General features: G+C 56.8%; 1 protein-coding gene across 2 annotated transcripts in view; it reads left to right on the top strand.

The window, feature by feature from the left end:
* The window catches only part of col11a1a (collagen, type XI, alpha 1a), a 605254-nt gene that overhangs the window by 548510 nt on the left and 37081 nt on the right, over nucleotides 1-19663 (top strand). For both annotated transcript variants that reach the window (XM_063064825.1, XM_063064824.1), the window contains one exon: nucleotides 2276-2311. In XM_063064825.1, coding sequence (XP_062920895.1) covers nucleotides 2276-2311 — 36 coding nt within the window. The remainder of the gene's footprint in view (nucleotides 1-2275; nucleotides 2312-19663) is intronic.

Raw genomic sequence — 19663 nt, 5'->3', positions numbered from 1 at the left:
TCTCACCGAGAGCACAAGGTCACAGCGACATTTCACACCAACAGCACACGGTCACAGGGACACTTCACACCCACCATACACTGTCACAGGGACATTTCACACTGAGAGCACACGGTCACAGTGACATTTCACACCGAGAGCACACGGTCACAGGGAAATTTCACACTGAAAGCACATGATCACAGCCACATTTCACACCGAGAGCACATGGTCACAGGGACATTTCACACCGAGAGCACACGGTCGCAGGGAAATTTCACACTGAAAGCACATGATCACAGCCACATTTCACACCGAGAGCACACGGTCACAGGGACATTTCACACCCACCACACATGGTCACAGGGACATTTCACACCCACAGCACACGTCACAGGGACATTTCACACCCACAGCACACGTCACAGGGACATTTCACACTCACCGCACACGGTCACAGTGACATTTCACACCCACCACACACGGTCACTGGGACATTTCACACCCACCACACACGGTCACTGGGACATTTCACACCCATCGCACACAGTCACAGCGACATTTCACACCCACCACACACGGTCACTGGGACATTTCACACCCACCACACACGGTCACTGGGACATTTCACACCCACAGTACACGGTCACAGGGACATTTCACACCCACCACACACGGTCACAGGGACATTTCTCACCGAGAGCACAAGGTCACAGCGACATTTCACACCCACAGCTCACGTCACAGGGACATTTCACACTGACAGCACACGGTCACAGGGACACTTCACACCCACCATACACTGTCACAGGGACATTTCACACTGAGAGCACACGGTCACAGTGACATTTCACACCGAGAGCACACGGTCACAGGGAAATTTCACACTGAAAGCACATGATCACAGCCACATTTCACACCGAGAGCACATGGTCACAGGGACATTTCACACCGAGAGCACACGGTCGCAGGGAAATTTCACACTGAAAGCACATGATCACAGCCACATTTCACACCGAGAGCACACGGTCACAGGGACATTTCACACCCACCACACATGGTCACAGGGACATTTCACACTCACAGTACACGGTCACAGGGACATTTCACACACACAGCCACGGTCACAGGGACATTTCACACCGAGAGCACACGGTCGCAGGGACATTTCACACTCAGCACACATGTTCACGGGGACATTTCACACCCACCACACACAGTCACAGGGACATTTCGCACCCACACACAAGTCACAGGGACTTTTCACACCCACCACACACGGTCACAGGGACTTTTCACACACAGCACATGGTCACAGGGACTTTTCACACTCACAGTACACGGTGACAGGGATATTTCACACACACAGCATGGTCACAGGGACATTTCACACCGAGAGCACACGGTCGCAGGGACATTTCACACTCAGCACACACATTCACGGGGACATTTCACACCCACCACACATGGTCACAGGGACATTTCACACACACAAAACACGGCCACAGGAACATTTCACACCCACCACACATGGACACAGGAACATTTCACACCCACAGCACACGGTCACAGGAACATTTCACACCGAGAGCACACGGTCACAGGAACATTTCACACCCACCGCACACGGTCACAGGGACATTTCACACCCACCACACATGGACACAGGAACATTTCACACCCACAGCACACGGTCACAGGAACATTTCACACCCACAGCACACGGTCACAGGAACATTTCACACACACAAAACACGGTTACAGGGACATTTCACACCCACCACACACGGTCACAAGAACTTTTCATACTCACAGCACACAGTCACAGGGACATTTCACACCCACCACACACGGTCACAAGGACTTTTCATACTCACAGCACACGGTCACAGGGACATTTCACACCCACAGCACATGGTCACAGGGACATTTCACACCCACAGCACACGGTCACAGGGACTGGGAGCAATGGGAAGCTGCTGTAACCCCATGGGCACCCAGGAGCTGGTCCAGCTGATGCTAATGTGGAAAAGACCAGCAGGGCAGCTGTGTGAGGGGGTGAGGTGGGGTAGATGTGCAGTGCAGTATGGTACTGAGAACATACTGAGTGTTTGGGACATCCCATGTGGATCACAGGCTCCGGAACCTGCCCTGTGTTAGGCGACTGTAGCAGGAACCGTGTCCATGTGTCATCACGATCCCATTGTTTCAGCACCTCCTAGTCTCGGCGAGCCGATGTCCCTACATCTCCGTCTCTCCTTGCATTCTCTGACTCTCCTGATTTTGTTGTTCACAGGGTCCAATGGGGCCAAAAGGATCAAAGGGATCCACGGTAAGGAACATCCGCACCAGATTCCCTTTCCCACCCCTTAAACCCCCTTGACACTGCCCACCCCATTCCCTTTCACCCATAAACCCCTCAACACTGCCCACCCCATTCGCTTTCACCCATAAACCCCTCAACACTGCCCACCCCCTCCCCACCCATGAACCCCTCAACACTATCTACCCCCTCCCTTTCCACACCCATAAATCCCTCAACACTGTCAACCCCCTCCCATTTCCCACCCATAAACCACTCAACAATGTCCACCCGCTCCTTTCCCCACTCATAAACACCTCAAAACTGTCCACCCCATCCCTTTCCCCAACCATAAACCCATCATCACTGTCCACTGACTCCCTTACCCCACCCAAAAACCCCTCAACAACTGCCACCCCCTCCCTTTCCCCACCCATAAACCCATAGACACTGCCCACGCCCTCCCTTTCCCCACCCATAAACATCTCGACACTGTCCACCCCCTCCCTTTCCCCACCCATAAACCCCTCGACACTGCCCACCCCCTCCCTTTACCCACCCATAAACCCATTGACACTCTCTACCCCCTCCCTTTCCCCACCCATAAAACCTTCGACACTGCCCACCCCCTCACTTTCCCTACCCCTAAACCCTTCAACAGAGCCCATCTCCTCACTTTGCCCACCCATAAACCCCTAAACACTGCCCACCCACTACCTTTCCCCACCCATAAACCCCTCGACACTGTCCACCCCTCCTTTTCCCGACACATAAACCCCTCAACCCTGTCCACCCCCTCCCTTTCCCCACCCATAAAGCCCTCAACACTGTCCACCACATACCTTTCCCCACCCATAAACCCCTCGACACAGTCCAAGCCCTCCCTTTCCCCACCCGAAAACCCCTCAACACTGCCCACCCCCTCCCTTTCCCCACTCATAAACCCATCGACACTGTCCACCCATTCCCTTTCCCCACCCATAAACGCCTCGACACTGTCCACCACCTCCATTTCCCCACCCATAAACCCCTCGACACTGTCCACCCCCTCCCTTTCGCCACCCATAAAGCCGATGACACTGTCCACCCCCTCCCTTTCCCCACCCATAAACCCCTCGAAACTGCCCACCCCCTCACTTTCCCCACCCATGAACCCCTCAACACTGTCCACCCCCTCCCTTTCCCCACCCATAAACCCCTCAACACTGTCCACCCCCTCCCTTTCCCCACCCATAAACCCCTCAACACTGTCCACCCCTTCCCTTTCCCCACCCATAAACCCCTCAACACTGTCCACCCCCTCCCTTTCCCCACCCATAAACCCCTCTACACAATCCACCACCTCCATTTCCCCACCCAAAAACCCCTCGACACTGTCCACCCCCTCCCTTTCCCCACCCTTAAACCGCTTGACATTGACCACCCCCTCCCTTTCCCCACCCATAAACCCCTCGACACTGTCCACCCCCTCCCTTTCCCCACCCATAAACCCCTCAACACAGACCACCCCCTCCCTTTCCCCACCCATAAACCCCTCAACACTGTCCACTCCCTCCCTTTCCCCACCTATAAATTCCTCAGCACTGTGCATCCCCTCCCTTTCCCCACCCATAAAGCTCTCAACACTGCACACCCCCTCCCTTTCCCCACGCATAACCTCCTCAACACTGTCCACCCGCTCCCTTTCCCACTCCTAAGCCCCTCGACACTGTCCAGACCCTCCCTTTCCCCACCCATAAACCCCTCAGCACTGCCCACCCCCTCCCTTTCCCCACCCATAAACCCCTCAACACTGTCCACCCCCTCCATTTCCCCAGCCATAAACCCCTCAACACTGTCCACCCCCTCCCTTTCCCCACCCATAAACCCCTCGACACTGTCTCCCCCTCCCTTTCCCCACCCATAAACCCCTCAACACTGTCCAACCCCTCCCTTTCCCCACCCTTAAACCGCTTGACACTGTCCACCCCCTCCCTTTCCCCACCCATAAACCCTTCAACACTATCCACCAACTCCCTTTCCAGACCCATAAACCCCTCAACACTGTCCACTCCCTCCCTTTCCCCACCTATATCCTCAACACTGTGCATCCCCTCCCTTTCCCCACCCATAAAGCTCTCAACACTGCACACCCCCTCCCTTTCCCCACCCATAAACCCCTCAATACTGTGCACCCCCTCCCTTTACCCACCTATAAATCCCTCAATACTTTCCACCCCCACCCTTTCCCCACCCATAAACCCCTCAACACAGTCCACCCACTCTCTCTCCCCACCCATAAACCCCTCAACACTGCCAACTCCCTCCCTTTCCCCACCCATAAACCCCTCAATAGTGTCCACACCCTCCCTTTCCCCACCCATAAACCCCTAAACACTGCCCACCCACTACCTTTCCCCACCCATAAACCCCTCAACACAGTCCACCCCCTCCCTTTCCCCACCCATAAACCCCTCAACACTGTCCAACCGCTCCCTTTCCCCACCCATAAACCCCTCGACACTGTCCACCCCCTCCCTTTCCCCACCCATAAACCCCTCAATACTGTGCACCCCCTCCCTTTACCCACCTATAAATCCCTCAATACTTTCCACCCCCACCCTTTCCCCACCCATAAACCCCTCAACACAGTCCACCCACTCTCTCTCCCCACCCATAAACCCCTCAACACTGCCAACTCCCTCCCTTTCCCCACCCATAAACCCCTCAATAGTGTCCACACCCTCCCTTTCCCCACCCATAAACCCCTAAACACTACCCACCCACTACCTTTCCCCACCCATAAACCCCTCAACACAGTCCACCCCCTCCCTTTCCCCACCCATAAACCCCTCAACACTGTCCAACCGCTCCCTTTCCCCACCCATAAACCCCTCGACACTGTCCACCCCCTCCCTTTCCCCACCCATAAACCCCTCAACACTGTCCACCCCCTCCCTTTCCCCACCCATAAACCCCTCAACACTGTCCACCCCCTCCTTTTCCCCACACATAAACCCCTCAACACTGTCCACCCGCTCCCTTTACCACGCGTAAACCTCTAAACACTGCCAACTCTGTCCCTTTCCTCACCCATAAACCCCTCAACACTGCCCACCCCCTGACTTTCCCCACCCATAAACCCCTCAACACCGTCCGCACCCTCCCTTTCCCCACCCATAAACCATTCGAAACTATCCACCCACTTCCTTTCCCCACCCATAAACCCCTCAACGCTGTCCACTCCCTCCCTTTCCGTATCCATAAACCCCTCAACACTGTCCACCCCCTCCCTTGCCTCACCCATAATCCCCTCAACACTGCCCACCCCCTCCCTTTCCCACACATACCCTTCAACACTGCCCACCCCCACCCTTTCCCCACAAATAAACCCCTCGACACTGTCCACCCCCTCCCTTTCCCCACCCTTAAACCGCTTGACATTGTCCACCCCCTCCCTTTCCCCACCCATAAACCCCTCGACACTGTCCACCCCCTCCCTTTCCCCACCCATAAACCCCTCAACACAGACCACCCCCTCCCTTTCCCCACCCATAAACCCCTCAACACTGTCCACTCCCTCCCTTTCCCCACCTATAAATTCCTCAGCACTGTGCATCCCCTCCCTTTCCCCACCCATAAAGCTCTCAACACTGCACACCCCCTCCCTTTCCCCACGCATAACCTCCTCAACACTGTCCACCCGCTCCCTTTCCCACTCCTAAGCCCCTCGACACTGTCCAGACCCTCCCTTTCCCCACCCATAAACCCCTCAGCACTGCCCACCCCCTCCCTTTCCCCACCCATAAACCCCTCAACACTGTCCACCCCGTCCATTTCCCCAGCCATAAACCCCTCAACACTGTCCACCCCCTCCCTTTCCCCACCCATAAACCCCTCGACACTGTCTCCCCCTCCCTTTCCCCACCCATAAACCCCTCAACACTGTCCAACCCCTCCCTTTCCCCACCCTTAAACCGCTTGACACTGTCCACCCCCTCCCTTTCCCCACCCATAAACCCTTCAACACTATCCACCAACTCCCTTTCCAGACCCATAAACCCCTCAACACTGTCCACTCCCTCCCTTTCCCCACCTATATCCTCAACACTGTGCATCCCCTCCCTTTCCCCACCCATAAAGCTCTCAACACTGCACACCCCCTCCCTTTCCCCACCCATAAACCCCTCAATACTGTGCACCCCCTCCCTTTACCCACCTATAAATCCCTCAATACTTTCCACCCCCACCCTTTCCCCACCCATAAACCCCTCAACACAGTCCACCCACTCTCTCTCCCCACCCATAAACCCCTCAACACTGCCAACTCCCTCCCTTTCCCCACCCATAAACCCCTCAATAGTGTCCACACCCTCCCTTTCCCCACCCATAAACCCCTAAACACTGCCCACCCACTACCTTTCCCCACCCATAAACCCCTCAACACAGTCCACCCCCTCCCTTTCCCCACCCATAAACCCCTCAACACTGTCCAACCGCTCCCTTTCCCCACCCATAAACCCCTCGACACTGTCCACCCCCTCCCTTTCCCCACCCATAAACCCCTCAACACTGTCCACCCCCTCCCTTTCCCCACCCATAAACCCCTCAACACTGTCCACCCCCTCCTTTTCCCCACACATAAACCCCTCAACACTGTCCACCCGCTCCCTTTACCACGCGTAAACCTCTAAACACTGCCAACTCTGTCCCTTTCCTCACCCATAAACCCCTCAACACTGCCCACCCCCTGACTTTCCCCACCCATAAACCCCTCAACACCGTCCGCACCCTCCCTTTCCCCACCCATAAACCATTCAAAACTGTCCACCCACTTCCTTTCCCCACCCATAAACCCCTCAACGCTGTCCACTCCCTCCCTTTCCGTATCCATAAACCCCTCAACACTGTCCACCCCCTCCCTTGCCTCACCCATAATCCCCTCAACACTGCCCACCCCCTCCCTTTCCCACACATACCCTTCAACACTGCCCATCCCCACCCTTTCCCCACAAATAAACCCCTCGACACTGTCCACCCCCTCCCTTTCCCACCCATAGACCCCTAAACACTGCCCACCCCCTCCCTTAACCCACCCATAAACGCCTCGACACTGTCCACCACCTCCCTTTCGCCACCTATAAACCCCTCAACACTGCATTCCCCCTCCCTTTCCCCACCCATAAACCCCTCGACACTGTCCACCCCTCCCTTTCCCCACCGATATACCCCTCAACACTGTCCACACCCTCCCTTTCCCCACCCATAAATCCCTCAACACTGTCCACCCCCTCCCTTTCCCCACCCATATACCCCTCGACACTGTCCACCCCCTCCCTTTCCCTACCAATAAACCCTTCGGCACTGTCCACCCCCTCCCTTTCCCCACCTACAAACCCCTCAACACTGTCCACACCCTCCTTTTCCTCACCCATAAAAACCCCTCAACACTGTCCACCCCCTCCCTTTCCCCACCTATAAACCCCTCAACACTGTCCACCCCTTGCCTTTCCCCACCCATAAACCCCTCAACACTGTCCACCCCCTCCCTTTCCCCACCCATAAACCCCTCGACACAATCCACCACCTCCATTTCCCCACCCATAAACCCCTCGACACTGTCCCACCCCCTCCCTTTCCCACTCCTAAGCCCCTCGACACTGTCCAGACCCTCCCTTTCCCCACCCATAAACCCCTCAACACTGCCCACCCCCTCCCTTTCCCCACCCATAAACCCCTCAACACTGTCCACCCCCTCCATTTCCCCACCCATAAACCCCTCAACACTGTCCACCCCCTCCCTTTCCCCACCCTTAAACCTCTTGACACTGTCCACCCCCTCCCTTTCCCCACCCATAAACCCCTCAACACTATCCACCAACTCCCTTTCCTCACCCATAAACCCCTCAACACTGTCCACTCCCTCCCTTACCCCACCTATAAACTCCTCAACACTGTGCATCCCCTCCCTTTCCCCACCCATAAAGCTCTCAACACTGCACACCCCCTCCCTTTCCCCACCCATCAACCCCTCAATACTGTCCATCCCCTCCCTTTCCCCACCTATAAACCCCTCAACACTCTCCACCCCCTCCCTATCCCAACCCATAAACCCCTCAACACCTTCCACCCTCTCCCTTTCCCCACCCATAAACTCCTCGACACTGTCCACCCCCTACCTTTCCCCACCCCTAAACCCCTCACCACAGTCCACCACTCCCTTTCCCCACCCATAAACCCCTCAACACTGCCCACCCCCTCCCTTTGCTCACCCATAAACCCGTCGACTCTGTCCACCCATCCCTTTCCCCACCCATAAACCCCTCAACACTGTCCACCCGCTCCCTTTCCCACGCGTAAACCTCTAAACACTGCCAACTCCGTCCCTTTCCTCACCCATAAACCCCTCAACACTGCCCACCCCCTCACTTTCCCCACCCATAAACCCCTCAAAACCGTCCGCACCCTCCCTTTCCCCACCCATAAACCATTCGAAACTGTCCACCCACTCCCTTTCCCCACCCATAAACCCCTCAACGCTGTCCACCCCCTCCCTTTCCGTATCCATAAACCCCTCAACCCTGTCCACCCCCTCCCTTTCCCCACCCATAAACCCCTCAACACTGTCCACCACATACCTTTCCCCACCCATAAACCCCTCGACACAGTCCAAGCCCTCCCTTTCCCCACCCGAAAACCCCTCAACACTGTCCACCCCCTCCCTTGCCTCACCCATAATCCCCTCAACACTGCCCACCCCCTCCCTTTCCCACACATACCCTTCAACACTGCCCACCCCCACCCTTTCCCCACAAATAAACCCCTCGACACTGTCCACCCCCTCCCTTTCCCCACCCTTAAACCGCTTGACATTGTCCACCCCCTCCCTTTCCCCACCCATAAACCCCTCGACACTGTCCACCCCCTCCCTTTCCCCACCCATAAACCCCTCAACACTGTCCACCCCCTCCCTTTCCCCACCCATAAACCCCTCAACACTGTCCACTCCCTCCCTTTCCCCACCTATAAATTCCTCAGCACTGTGCATCCCCTCCCTTTCCCCACCCATAAAGCTCTCAACACTGCACACCCCCTCCCTTTCCCCACGCATAACCTCCTCAACACTGTCCACCCGCTCCCTTTCCCACTCCTAAGCCCCTCGACACTGTCCAGACCCTCCCTTTCCCCACCCATAAACCCCTCAGCACTGCCCACCCCCTCCCTTTCCCCACCCATAAACCCCTCAACACTGTCCACCCCGTCCATTTCCCCAGCCATAAACCCCTCAACACTGTCCACCCCCTCCCTTTCCCCACCCATAAACCCCTCGACACTGTCTCCCCCTCCCTTTCCCCACCCATAAACCCCTCAACACTGTCCAACCCCTCCCTTTCCCCACCCTTAAACCGCTTGACACTGTCCACCCCCTCCCTTTCCCCACCCATAAACCCTTCAACACTATCCACCAACTCCCTTTCCAGACCCATAAACCCCTCAACACTGTCCACTCCCTCCCTTTCCCCACCTATATCCTCAACACTGTGCATCCCCTCCCTTTCCCCACCCATAAAGCTCTCAACACTGCACACCCCCTCCCTTTCCCCACCCATAAACCCCTCAATACTGTGCACCCCCTCCCTTTACCCACCTATAAATCCCTCAATACTTTCCACCCCCACCCTTTCCCCACCCATAAACCCCTCAACACAGTCCACCCACTCTCTCTCCCCACCCATAAACCCCTCAACACTGCCAACTCCCTCCCTTTCCCCACCCATAAACCCCTCAATAGTGTCCACACCCTCCCTTTCCCCACCCATAAACCCCTAAACACTGCCCACCCACTACCTTTCCCCACCCATAAACCCCTCAACACAGTCCACCCCCTCCCTTTCCCCACCCATAAACCCCTCAACACTGTCCAACCGCTCCCTTTCCCCACCCATAAACCCCTCGACACTGTCCACCCCCTCCCTTTCCCCACCCATAAACCCCTCAACACTGTCCACCCCCTCCCTTTCCCCACCCATAAACCCCTCAACACTGTCCACCCCCTCCTTTTCCCCACACATAAACCCCTCAACACTGTCCACCCGCTCCCTTTACCACGCGTAAACCTCTAAACACTGCCAACTCTGTCCCTTTCCTCACCCATAAACCCCTCAACACTGCCCACCCCCTGACTTTCCCCACCCATAAACCCCTCAACACCGTCCGCACCCTCCCTTTCCCCACCCATAAACCATTCAAAACTGTCCACCCACTTCCTTTCCCCACCCATAAACCCCTCAACGCTGTCCACTCCCTCCCTTTCCGTATCCATAAACCCCTCAACACTGTCCACCCCCTCCCTTGCCTCACCCATAATCCCCTCAACACTGCCCACCCCCTCCCTTTCCCACACATACCCTTCAACACTGCCCATCCCCACCCTTTCCCCACAAATAAACCCCTCGACACTGTCCACCCCCTCCCTTTCCCACCCATAGACCCCTAAACACTGCCCACCCCCTCCCTTAACCCACCCATAAACGCCTCGACACTGTCCACCACCTCCCTTTCGCCACCTATAAACCCCTCAACACTGCATTCCCCCTCCCTTTCCCCACCCATAAACCCCTCGACACTGTCCACCCCTCCCTTTCCCCACCGATATACCCCTCAACACTGTCCACACCCTCCCTTTCCCCACCCATAAATCCCTCAACACTGTCCACCCCCTCCCTTTCCCCACCCATATACCCCTCGACACTGTCCACCCCCTCCCTTTCCCTACCAATAAACCCTTCGGCACTGTCCACCCCCTCCCTTTCCCCACCTACAAACCCCTCAACACTGTCCACACCCTCCTTTTCCTCACCCATAAAAACCCCTCAACACTGTCCACCCCCTCCCTTTCCCCACCTATAAACCCCTCAACACTGTCCACCCCTTGCCTTTCCCCACCCATAAACCCCACAACACTGTCCACCCCCTCCCTTTCCCCACCCATAAACCCCTCGACACAATCCACCACCTCCATTTCCCCACCCATAAACCCCTCGACACTGTCCACCCCCTCCCTTTCCCACTCCTAAGCCCCTCGACACTGTCCAGACCCTCCCTTTCCCCACCCATAAACCCCTCAACACTGCCCACCCCCTCCCTTTCCCCACCCATAAACCCCTCAACACTGTCCACCCCCTCCATTTCCCCACCCATAAACCCCTCAACACTGTCCACCCCCTCCCTTTCCCCACCCTTAAACCTCTTGACACTGTCCACCCCCTCCCTTTCCCCACCCATAAACCCCTCAACACTATCCACCAACTCCCTTTCCTCACCCATAAACCCCCCAACACTGTCCACTCCCTCCCTTACCCCACCTATAAACTCCTCAACACTGTGCATCCCCTCCCTTTCCCCACCCATAAAGCTCTCAACACTGCACACCCCCTCCCTTTCCCCACCCATCAACCCCTCAATACTGTCCATCCCCTCCCTTTCCCCACCTATAAACCCCTCAACACTCTCCACCCCCTCCCTATCCCAACCCATAAACCCCTCAACACCTTCCACCCTCTCCCTTTCCCCACCCATAAACTCCTCGACACTGTCCACCCCCTTCCTTTCCCCACCCCTAAACCCCTCACCACAGTCCACCACTCCCTTTCCCCACCCATAAACCCCTCAACACTGCCCACCCCCTCCCTTTGCTCACCCATAAACCCGTCGACTCTGTCCACCCATCCCTTTCCCCACCCATAAACCCCTCAACACTGTCCACCCGCTCCCTTTCCCACGCGTAAACCTCTAAACACTGCCAACTCCGTCCCTTTCCTCACCCATAAACCCCTCAACACTGCCCACCCCCTCACTTTCCCCACCCATAAACCCCTCAAAACCGTCCGCACCCTCCCTTTCCCCACCCATAAACCATTCGAAACTGTCCACCCACTCCCTTTCCCCACCCATAAACCCCTCAACGCTGTCCACCCCCTCCCTTTCCGTATCCATAAACCCCTCAACCCTGTCCACCCCCTCCCTTTCCCCACCCATAAACCCCTCAACACTGTCCACCACATACCTTTCCCCACCCATAAACCCCTCGACACAGTCCAAGCCCTCCCTTTCCCCACCCGAAAACCCCTCAACACTGCCCACCCCCTCCCTTTCCCCACTCATAAACCCATCGACACTGTCCACCCATTCCCTTTCCCCACCCATAAACGCCTCGACACTGTCCACCACCTCCATTTCCCCACCCATAAACCCCTCGACACTGTCCACCCCCTCCCTTTCGCCACCCATAAAGCCGATGACACTGTCCACCCCCTCCCTTTCCCCACCCATAAACCCCTCGAAACTGCCCACCCCCTCACTTTCCCCACCCATGAACCCCTCAACACTGTCCACCCCCTCCCTTTCCCCACCCATAAACCCCTCAACACTGTCCACCCCCTCCCTTTCCCCACCCATAAACCCCTCAACACTGTCCACCCCTTCCCTTTCCCCACCCATAAACCCCTCAACACTGTCCACCCCCTCCCTTTCCCCACCCATAAACCCCTCGACACAATCCACCACCTCCATTTCCCCACCCAAAAACCCCTCGACACTGTCCACCCCCTCCCTTTCCCCACCCTTAAACCGCTTGACATTGACCACCCCCTCCCTTTCCCCACCCATAAACCCCTCGACACTGTCCACCCCCTCCCTTTCCCCACCCATAAACCCCTCAACACAGACCACCCCCTCCCTTTCCCCACCCATAAACCCCTCAACACTGTCCACTCCCTCCCTTTCCCCACCTATAAATTCCTCAGCACTGTGCATCCCCTCCCTTTCCCCACCCATAAAGCTCTCAACACTGCACACCCCCTCCCTTTCCCCACGCATAACCTCCTCAACACTGTCCACCCGCTCCCTTTCCCACTCCTAAGCCCCTCGACACTGTCCAGACCCTCCCTTTCCCCACCCATAAACCCCTCCCCACTGCCCACCCCCTCCCTTTCCCCACCCATAAACCCCTCAACACTGTCCACCCCCTCCATTTCCCCAGCCATAAACCCCTCAACACTGTCCACCCCCTCCCTTTCCCCACCCATAAACCCCTCAACACTGTCCACCACATACCTTTCCCCACCCATAAACCCCTCGACACAGTCCAAGCCCTCCCTTTCCCCACCCGAAAACCCCTCAACACTGCCCACCCCCTCCCTTTCCCCACTCATAAACCCATCGACACTGTCCACCCATTCCCTTTCCCCACCCATAAACGCCTCGACACTGTCCACCACCTCCATTTCCCCACCCATAAACCCCTCGACACTGTCCACCCCCTCCCTTTCGCCACCCATAAAGCCGATGACACTGTCCATCCCCTCCCTTTCCCCACCCATAAACCCCTCGAAACTGCCCACCCCCTCACTTTCCCCACCCATGAACCCCTCAACACTGTCCACCCCCTCCCTTTCCCCACCCATAAACCCCTCAACACTGTCCACCCCCTCCCTTTCCCCACCCATAAACCCCTCAACACTGTCCACCCCTTCCCTTTCCCCACCCATAAACCCCTCAACACTGTCCACCCCCTCCCTTTCCCCACCCATAAACCCCTCGACACAATCCACCACCTCCATTTCCCCACCCAAAAACCCCTCGACACTGTCCACCCCCTCCCTTTCCCCACCCTTAAACCGCTTGACATTGACCACCCCCTCCCTTTCCCCACCCATAAACCCCTCGACACTGTCCACCCCCTCCCTTTCCCCACCCATAAACCCCTCAACACAGACCACCCCCTCCCTTTCCCCACCCATAAACCCCTCAACACTGTCCACTCCCTCCCTTTCCCCACCTATAAATTCCTCAGCACTGTGCATCCCCTCCCTTTCCCCACCCATAAAGCTCTCAACACTGCACACCCCCTCCCTTTCCCCACGCATAACCTCCTCAACACTGTCCACCCGCTCCCTTTCCCACTCCTAAGCCCCTCGACACTGTCCAGACCCTCCCTTTCCCCACCCATAAACCCCTCAGCACTGCCCACCCCCTCCCTTTCCCCACCCATAAACCCCTCAACACTGTCCACCCCCTCCATTTCCCCAGCCATAAACCCCTCAACACTGTCCACCCCCTCCCTTTCCCCACCCATAAACCCCTCGACACTGTCTCCCCCTCCCTTTCCCCACCCATAAACCCCTCAACACTGTCCAACCCCTCCCTTTCCCCACCCTTAAACCGCTTGACACTGTCCACCCCCTCCCTTTCCCCACCCATAAACCCTTCAACACTATCCACCAACTCCCTTTCCAGACCCATAAACCCCTCAACACTGTCCACTCCCTCCCTTTCCCCACCTATATCCTCAACACTGTGCATCCCCTCCCTTTCCCCACCCATAAAGCTCTCAACACTGCACACCCCCTCCCTTTCCCCACCCATAAACCCCTCAATACTGTGCACCCCCTCCCTTTACCCACCTATAAATCCCTCAATACTTTCCACCCCCACCCTTTCCCCACCCATAAACCCCTCAACACAGTCCACCCACTCTCTCTCCCCACCCATAAACCCCTCAACACTGCCAACTCCCTCCCTTTCCCCACCCATAAACCCCTCAATAGTGTCCACACCCTCCCTTTCCCCACCCATAAACCCCTAAACACTGCCCACCCACTACCTTTCCCCACCCATAAACCCCTCAACACAGTCCACCCCCTCCCTTTCCCCACCCATAAACCCCTCAACACTGTCCAACCGCTCCCTTTCCCCACCCATAAACCCCTCGACACTGTCCACCCCCTCCCTTTCCCCACCCATAAACCCCTCAATACTGTGCACCCCCTCCCTTTACCCACCTATAAATCCCTCAATACTTTCCACCCCCACCCTTTCCCCACCCAAAAACCCCACAACACAGTCCACCCACTCTCTCTCCCCACCCATAAACCCCTCAACACTGCCAACTCCCTCCCTTTCCCCACCCATAAACCCCTCAATAGTGTCCACACCCTCCCTTTCCCCACCCATAAACCCCTAAACACTGCCCACCCACTACCTTTCCCCACCCATAAACCCCTCAACACAGTCCACCCCCTCCCTTTCCCCACCCATAAACCCCTCAACACTGTCCAACCGCTCCCTTTCCCCACCCATAAACCCCTCGACACTGTCCACCCCCTCCCTTTCCCCACCCATAAACCCCTCAACACTGTCCACCCCCTCCCTTTCCCCACCCATAAACCCCTCAACACTGTCCACCCGCTCCCTTTACCACGCGTAAACCTCTAAACACTGCCAACTCTGTCCCTTTCCTCACCCATAAACCCCTCAACACTGCCCACCCCCTGACTTTCCCCACCCATAAACCCCTCAACACCGTCCGCACCCTCCCTTTCCCCACCCATAAACCATTCGAAACTGTCCACCCACTTCCTTTCCCCACCCATAAACCCCTCAACGCTGTCCACTCCCTCCCTTTCCGTATCCATAAACCCCTCAACACTGTCCACCCCCTGACTTTCCCCACCCATAAACCCCTCAACACCGTCCGCACCCTCCCTTTCCCCACCCATAAACCATTCGAAACTGTCCACCCACTTCCTTTCCCCACCCATAAACCCCTCAACGCTGTCCACTCCCTCCCTTTCCGTATCCATAAACCCCTCAACACTGTCCACCCCCTCCCTTGCCTCACCCATAATCCCCTCAACACTGCCCACCCCCTCCCTTTCCCACACATACCCTTCAACACTGCCCACCCCCACCCTTTCCCCACAAATAAACCCCTCGACACTGTCCACCCCCTCCCTTTCCCCACCCTTAAACCGCTTGACATTGTCCACCCCCTCCCTTTCCCCACCCATAAACCCCTCGACACTGTCCACCCCCTCCCTTTCCCCACCCATAAACCCCTCAACACAGACCACCCCCTCCCTTTCCCCACCCATAAACCCCTCAACACTGTCCACTCCCTCCCTTTCCCCACCTATAAATTCCTCAGCACTGTGCATCCCCTCCCTTTCCCCACCCATAAAGCTCTCAACACTGCACACCCCCTCCCTTTCCCCACGCATAACCTCCTCAACACTGTCCACCCGCTCCCTTTCCCACTCCTAAGCCCCTCGACACTGTCCAGACCCTCCCTTTCCCCACCCATAAACCCCTCAGCACTGCCCACCCCCTCCCTTTCCCCACCCATAAACCCCTCAACACTGTCCACCCCGTCCATTTCCCCAGCCATAAACCCCTCAACACTGTCCACCCCCTCCCTTTCCCCACCCATAAACCCCTCGACACTGTCTCCCCCTCCCTTTCCCCACCCATAAACCCCTCAACACTGTCCAACCCCTCCCTTTCCCCACCCTTAAACCGCTTGACACTGTCCACCCCCTCCCTTTCCCCACCCATAAACCCTTCAACACTATCCACCAACTCCCTTTCCAGACCCATAAACCCCTCAACACTGTCCACTCCCTCCCTTTCCCCACCTATATCCTCAACACTGTGCATCCCCTCCCTTTCCCCACCCATAAAGCTCTCAACACTGCACACCCCCTCCCTTTCCCCACCCATAAACCCCTCAATACTGTGCACCCCCTCCCTTTACCCACCTATAAATCCCTCAATACTTTCCACCCCCACCCTTTCCCCACCCATAAACCCCTCAACACAGTCCACCCACTCTCTCTCCCCACCCATAAACCCCTCAACACTGCCAACTCCCTCCCTTTCCCCACCCATAAACCCCTCAATAGTGTCCACACCCTCCCTTTCCCCACCCATAAACCCCTAAACACTGCCCACCCACTACCTTTCCCCACCCATAAACCCCTCAACACAGTCCACCCCCTCCCTTTCCCCACCCATAAACCCCTCAACACTGTCCAACCGCTCCCTTTCCCCACCCATAAACCCCTCGACACTGTCCACCCCCTCCCTTTCCCCACCCATAAACCCCTCAACACTGTCCACCCCCTCCCTTTCCCCACCCATAAACCCCTCAACACTGTCCACCCCCTCCTTTTCCCCACACATAAACCCCTCAACACTGTCCACCCGCTCCCTTTACCACGCGTAAACCTCTAAACACTGCCAACTCTGTCCCTTTCCTCACCCATAAACCCCTCAACACTGCCCACCCCCTGACTTTCCCCACCCATAAACCCCTCAACACCGTCCGCACCCTCCCTTTCCCCACCCATAAACCATTCAAAACTGTCCACCCACTTCCTTTCCCCACCCATAAACCCCTCAACGCTGTCCACTCCCTCCCTTTCCGTATCCATAAACCCCTCAACACTGTCCACCCCCTCCCTTGCCTCACCCATAATCCCCTCAACACTGCCCCCCCCCTCCCTTTCCCACACATACCCTTCAACACTGCCCACCCCCACCCTTTCCCCACAAATAAACCCCTCGACACTGTCCACCCCCTCCCTTTCCCACCCATAGACCCCTCAACACTATCCACCAACTCCCTTTCCTCACCCATAAACCCCTCAACACTGTCCACCCCCTCCCTTGCCTCACCCATAATCCCCTCAACACTGCCCACCCCCTCCCTTTCCCACACATACCCTTCAACACTGCCCATCCCCACCCTTTCCCCACAAATAAACCCCTCGACACTGTCCACCCCCTCCCTTTCCCACCCATAGACCCCTAAACACTGCCCACCCCCTCCCTTAACCCACCCATAAACGCCTCGACACTGTCCACCACCTCCCTTTCGCCACCTATAAACCCCTCAACACTGCATTCCCCCTCCCTTTCCCCACCCATAAACCCCTCGACACTGTCCACCCCTCCCTTTCCCCACCGATATACCCCTCAACACTGTCCACACCCTCCCTTTCCCCACCCATAAATCCCTCAACACTGTCCACCCCCTCCCTTTCCCCACCCATATACCCCTCGACACTGTCCACCCCCTCCCTTTCCCTACCAATAAACCCTTCGGCACTGTCCACCCCCTCCCTTTCCCCACCTACAAACCCCTCAACACTGTCCACACCCTCCTTTTCCTCACCCATAAAAACCCCTCAACACTGTCCACCCCCTCCCTTTCCCCACCTATAAACCCCTCAACACTGTCCACCCCTTGCCTTTCCCCACCCATAAACCCCTCAACACTGTCCACCCCCTCCCTTTCCCCACCCATAAACCCCTCGACACAATCCACCACCTCCATTTCCCCACCCATAAACCCCTCGACACTGTCCACCCCCTCCCTTTCCCACTCCTAAGCCCCTCGACACTGTCCAGACCCTCCCTTTCCCCACCCATAAACCCCTCAACACTGCCCACCCCCTCCCTTTCCCCACCCATAAACCCCTCAACACTGTCCACCCCCTCCATTTCCCCACCCATAAACCCCTCAACACTGTCCACCCCCTCCCTTTCCCCACCCTTAAACCTCTTGACACTGTCCACCCCCTCCCTTTCCCCACCCATAAACCCCTCAACACTATCCACCAACTCCCTTTCCTCACCCATAAACCCCTCAACACTGTCCACTCCCTCCCTTACCCCACCTATAAACTCCTCAACACTGTGCATCCCCTCCCTTTCCCCACCCATAAAGCTCTCAACACTGCACACCCCCTCCCTTTCCCCACCCATCAACCCCTCAATACTGTCCATCCCCTCCCTTTCCCCACCTATAAACCCCTCAACACTCTCCACCCCCTGCCTATCCCAACCCATAAACCCCTCAACACCTTCCACCCTCTCCCTTTCCCCACCCATAAACTCCTCGACACTGTCCACCCCCTTCCTTTCCCCACCCCTAAACCCCTCACCACAGTCCACCACTCCCTTTCCCCACCCATAAACCCCTCAACACTGCCCACCCCCTCCCTTTGCTCACCCATAAACCCGTCGACTCTGTCCACCCATCCCTTTCCCCACCCATAAACCCCTCAACACTGTCCACCCGCTCCCTTTCCCACGCGTAAACCTCTAAACACTGCCAACTCCGTCCCTTTCCTCACCCATAAACCCCTCAACACTGCCCACCCCCTCACTTTCCCCACCCATAAACCCCTCAAAACCGTCCGCACCCTCCCTTTCCCCACCCATAAACCATTCGAAACTGTCCACCCACTCCCTTTCCCCACCCATAAACCCCTCAACGCTGTCCACCCCCTCCCTTTCCGTATCCATAAACCCCTCAACCCTGTCCACCCCCTCCCTTTCCCCACCCATAAACCCCTCAACACTGTCCACCACATACCTTTCCCCACCCATAAACCCCTCGACACAGTCCAAGCCCTCCCTTTCCCCACCCGAAAACCCCTCAACACTGCCCACCCCCTCCCTTTCCCCACTCATAAACCCATCGACACTGTCCACCCATTCCCTTTCCCCACCCATAAACGCCTCGACACTGTCCACCACCTCCATTTCCCCACCCAT

Source organism: Mobula hypostoma, chromosome 12 (genome assembly GCF_963921235.1).
Source record: "Mobula hypostoma chromosome 12, sMobHyp1.1, whole genome shotgun sequence".
NCBI classification, from domain to species: Eukaryota; Metazoa; Chordata; class Chondrichthyes; order Myliobatiformes; family Myliobatidae; genus Mobula; species Mobula hypostoma.
The sequence above is the reverse complement of the archived record's forward strand: the minus strand, read 5'-3'. Positions and strand labels throughout refer to the sequence as shown.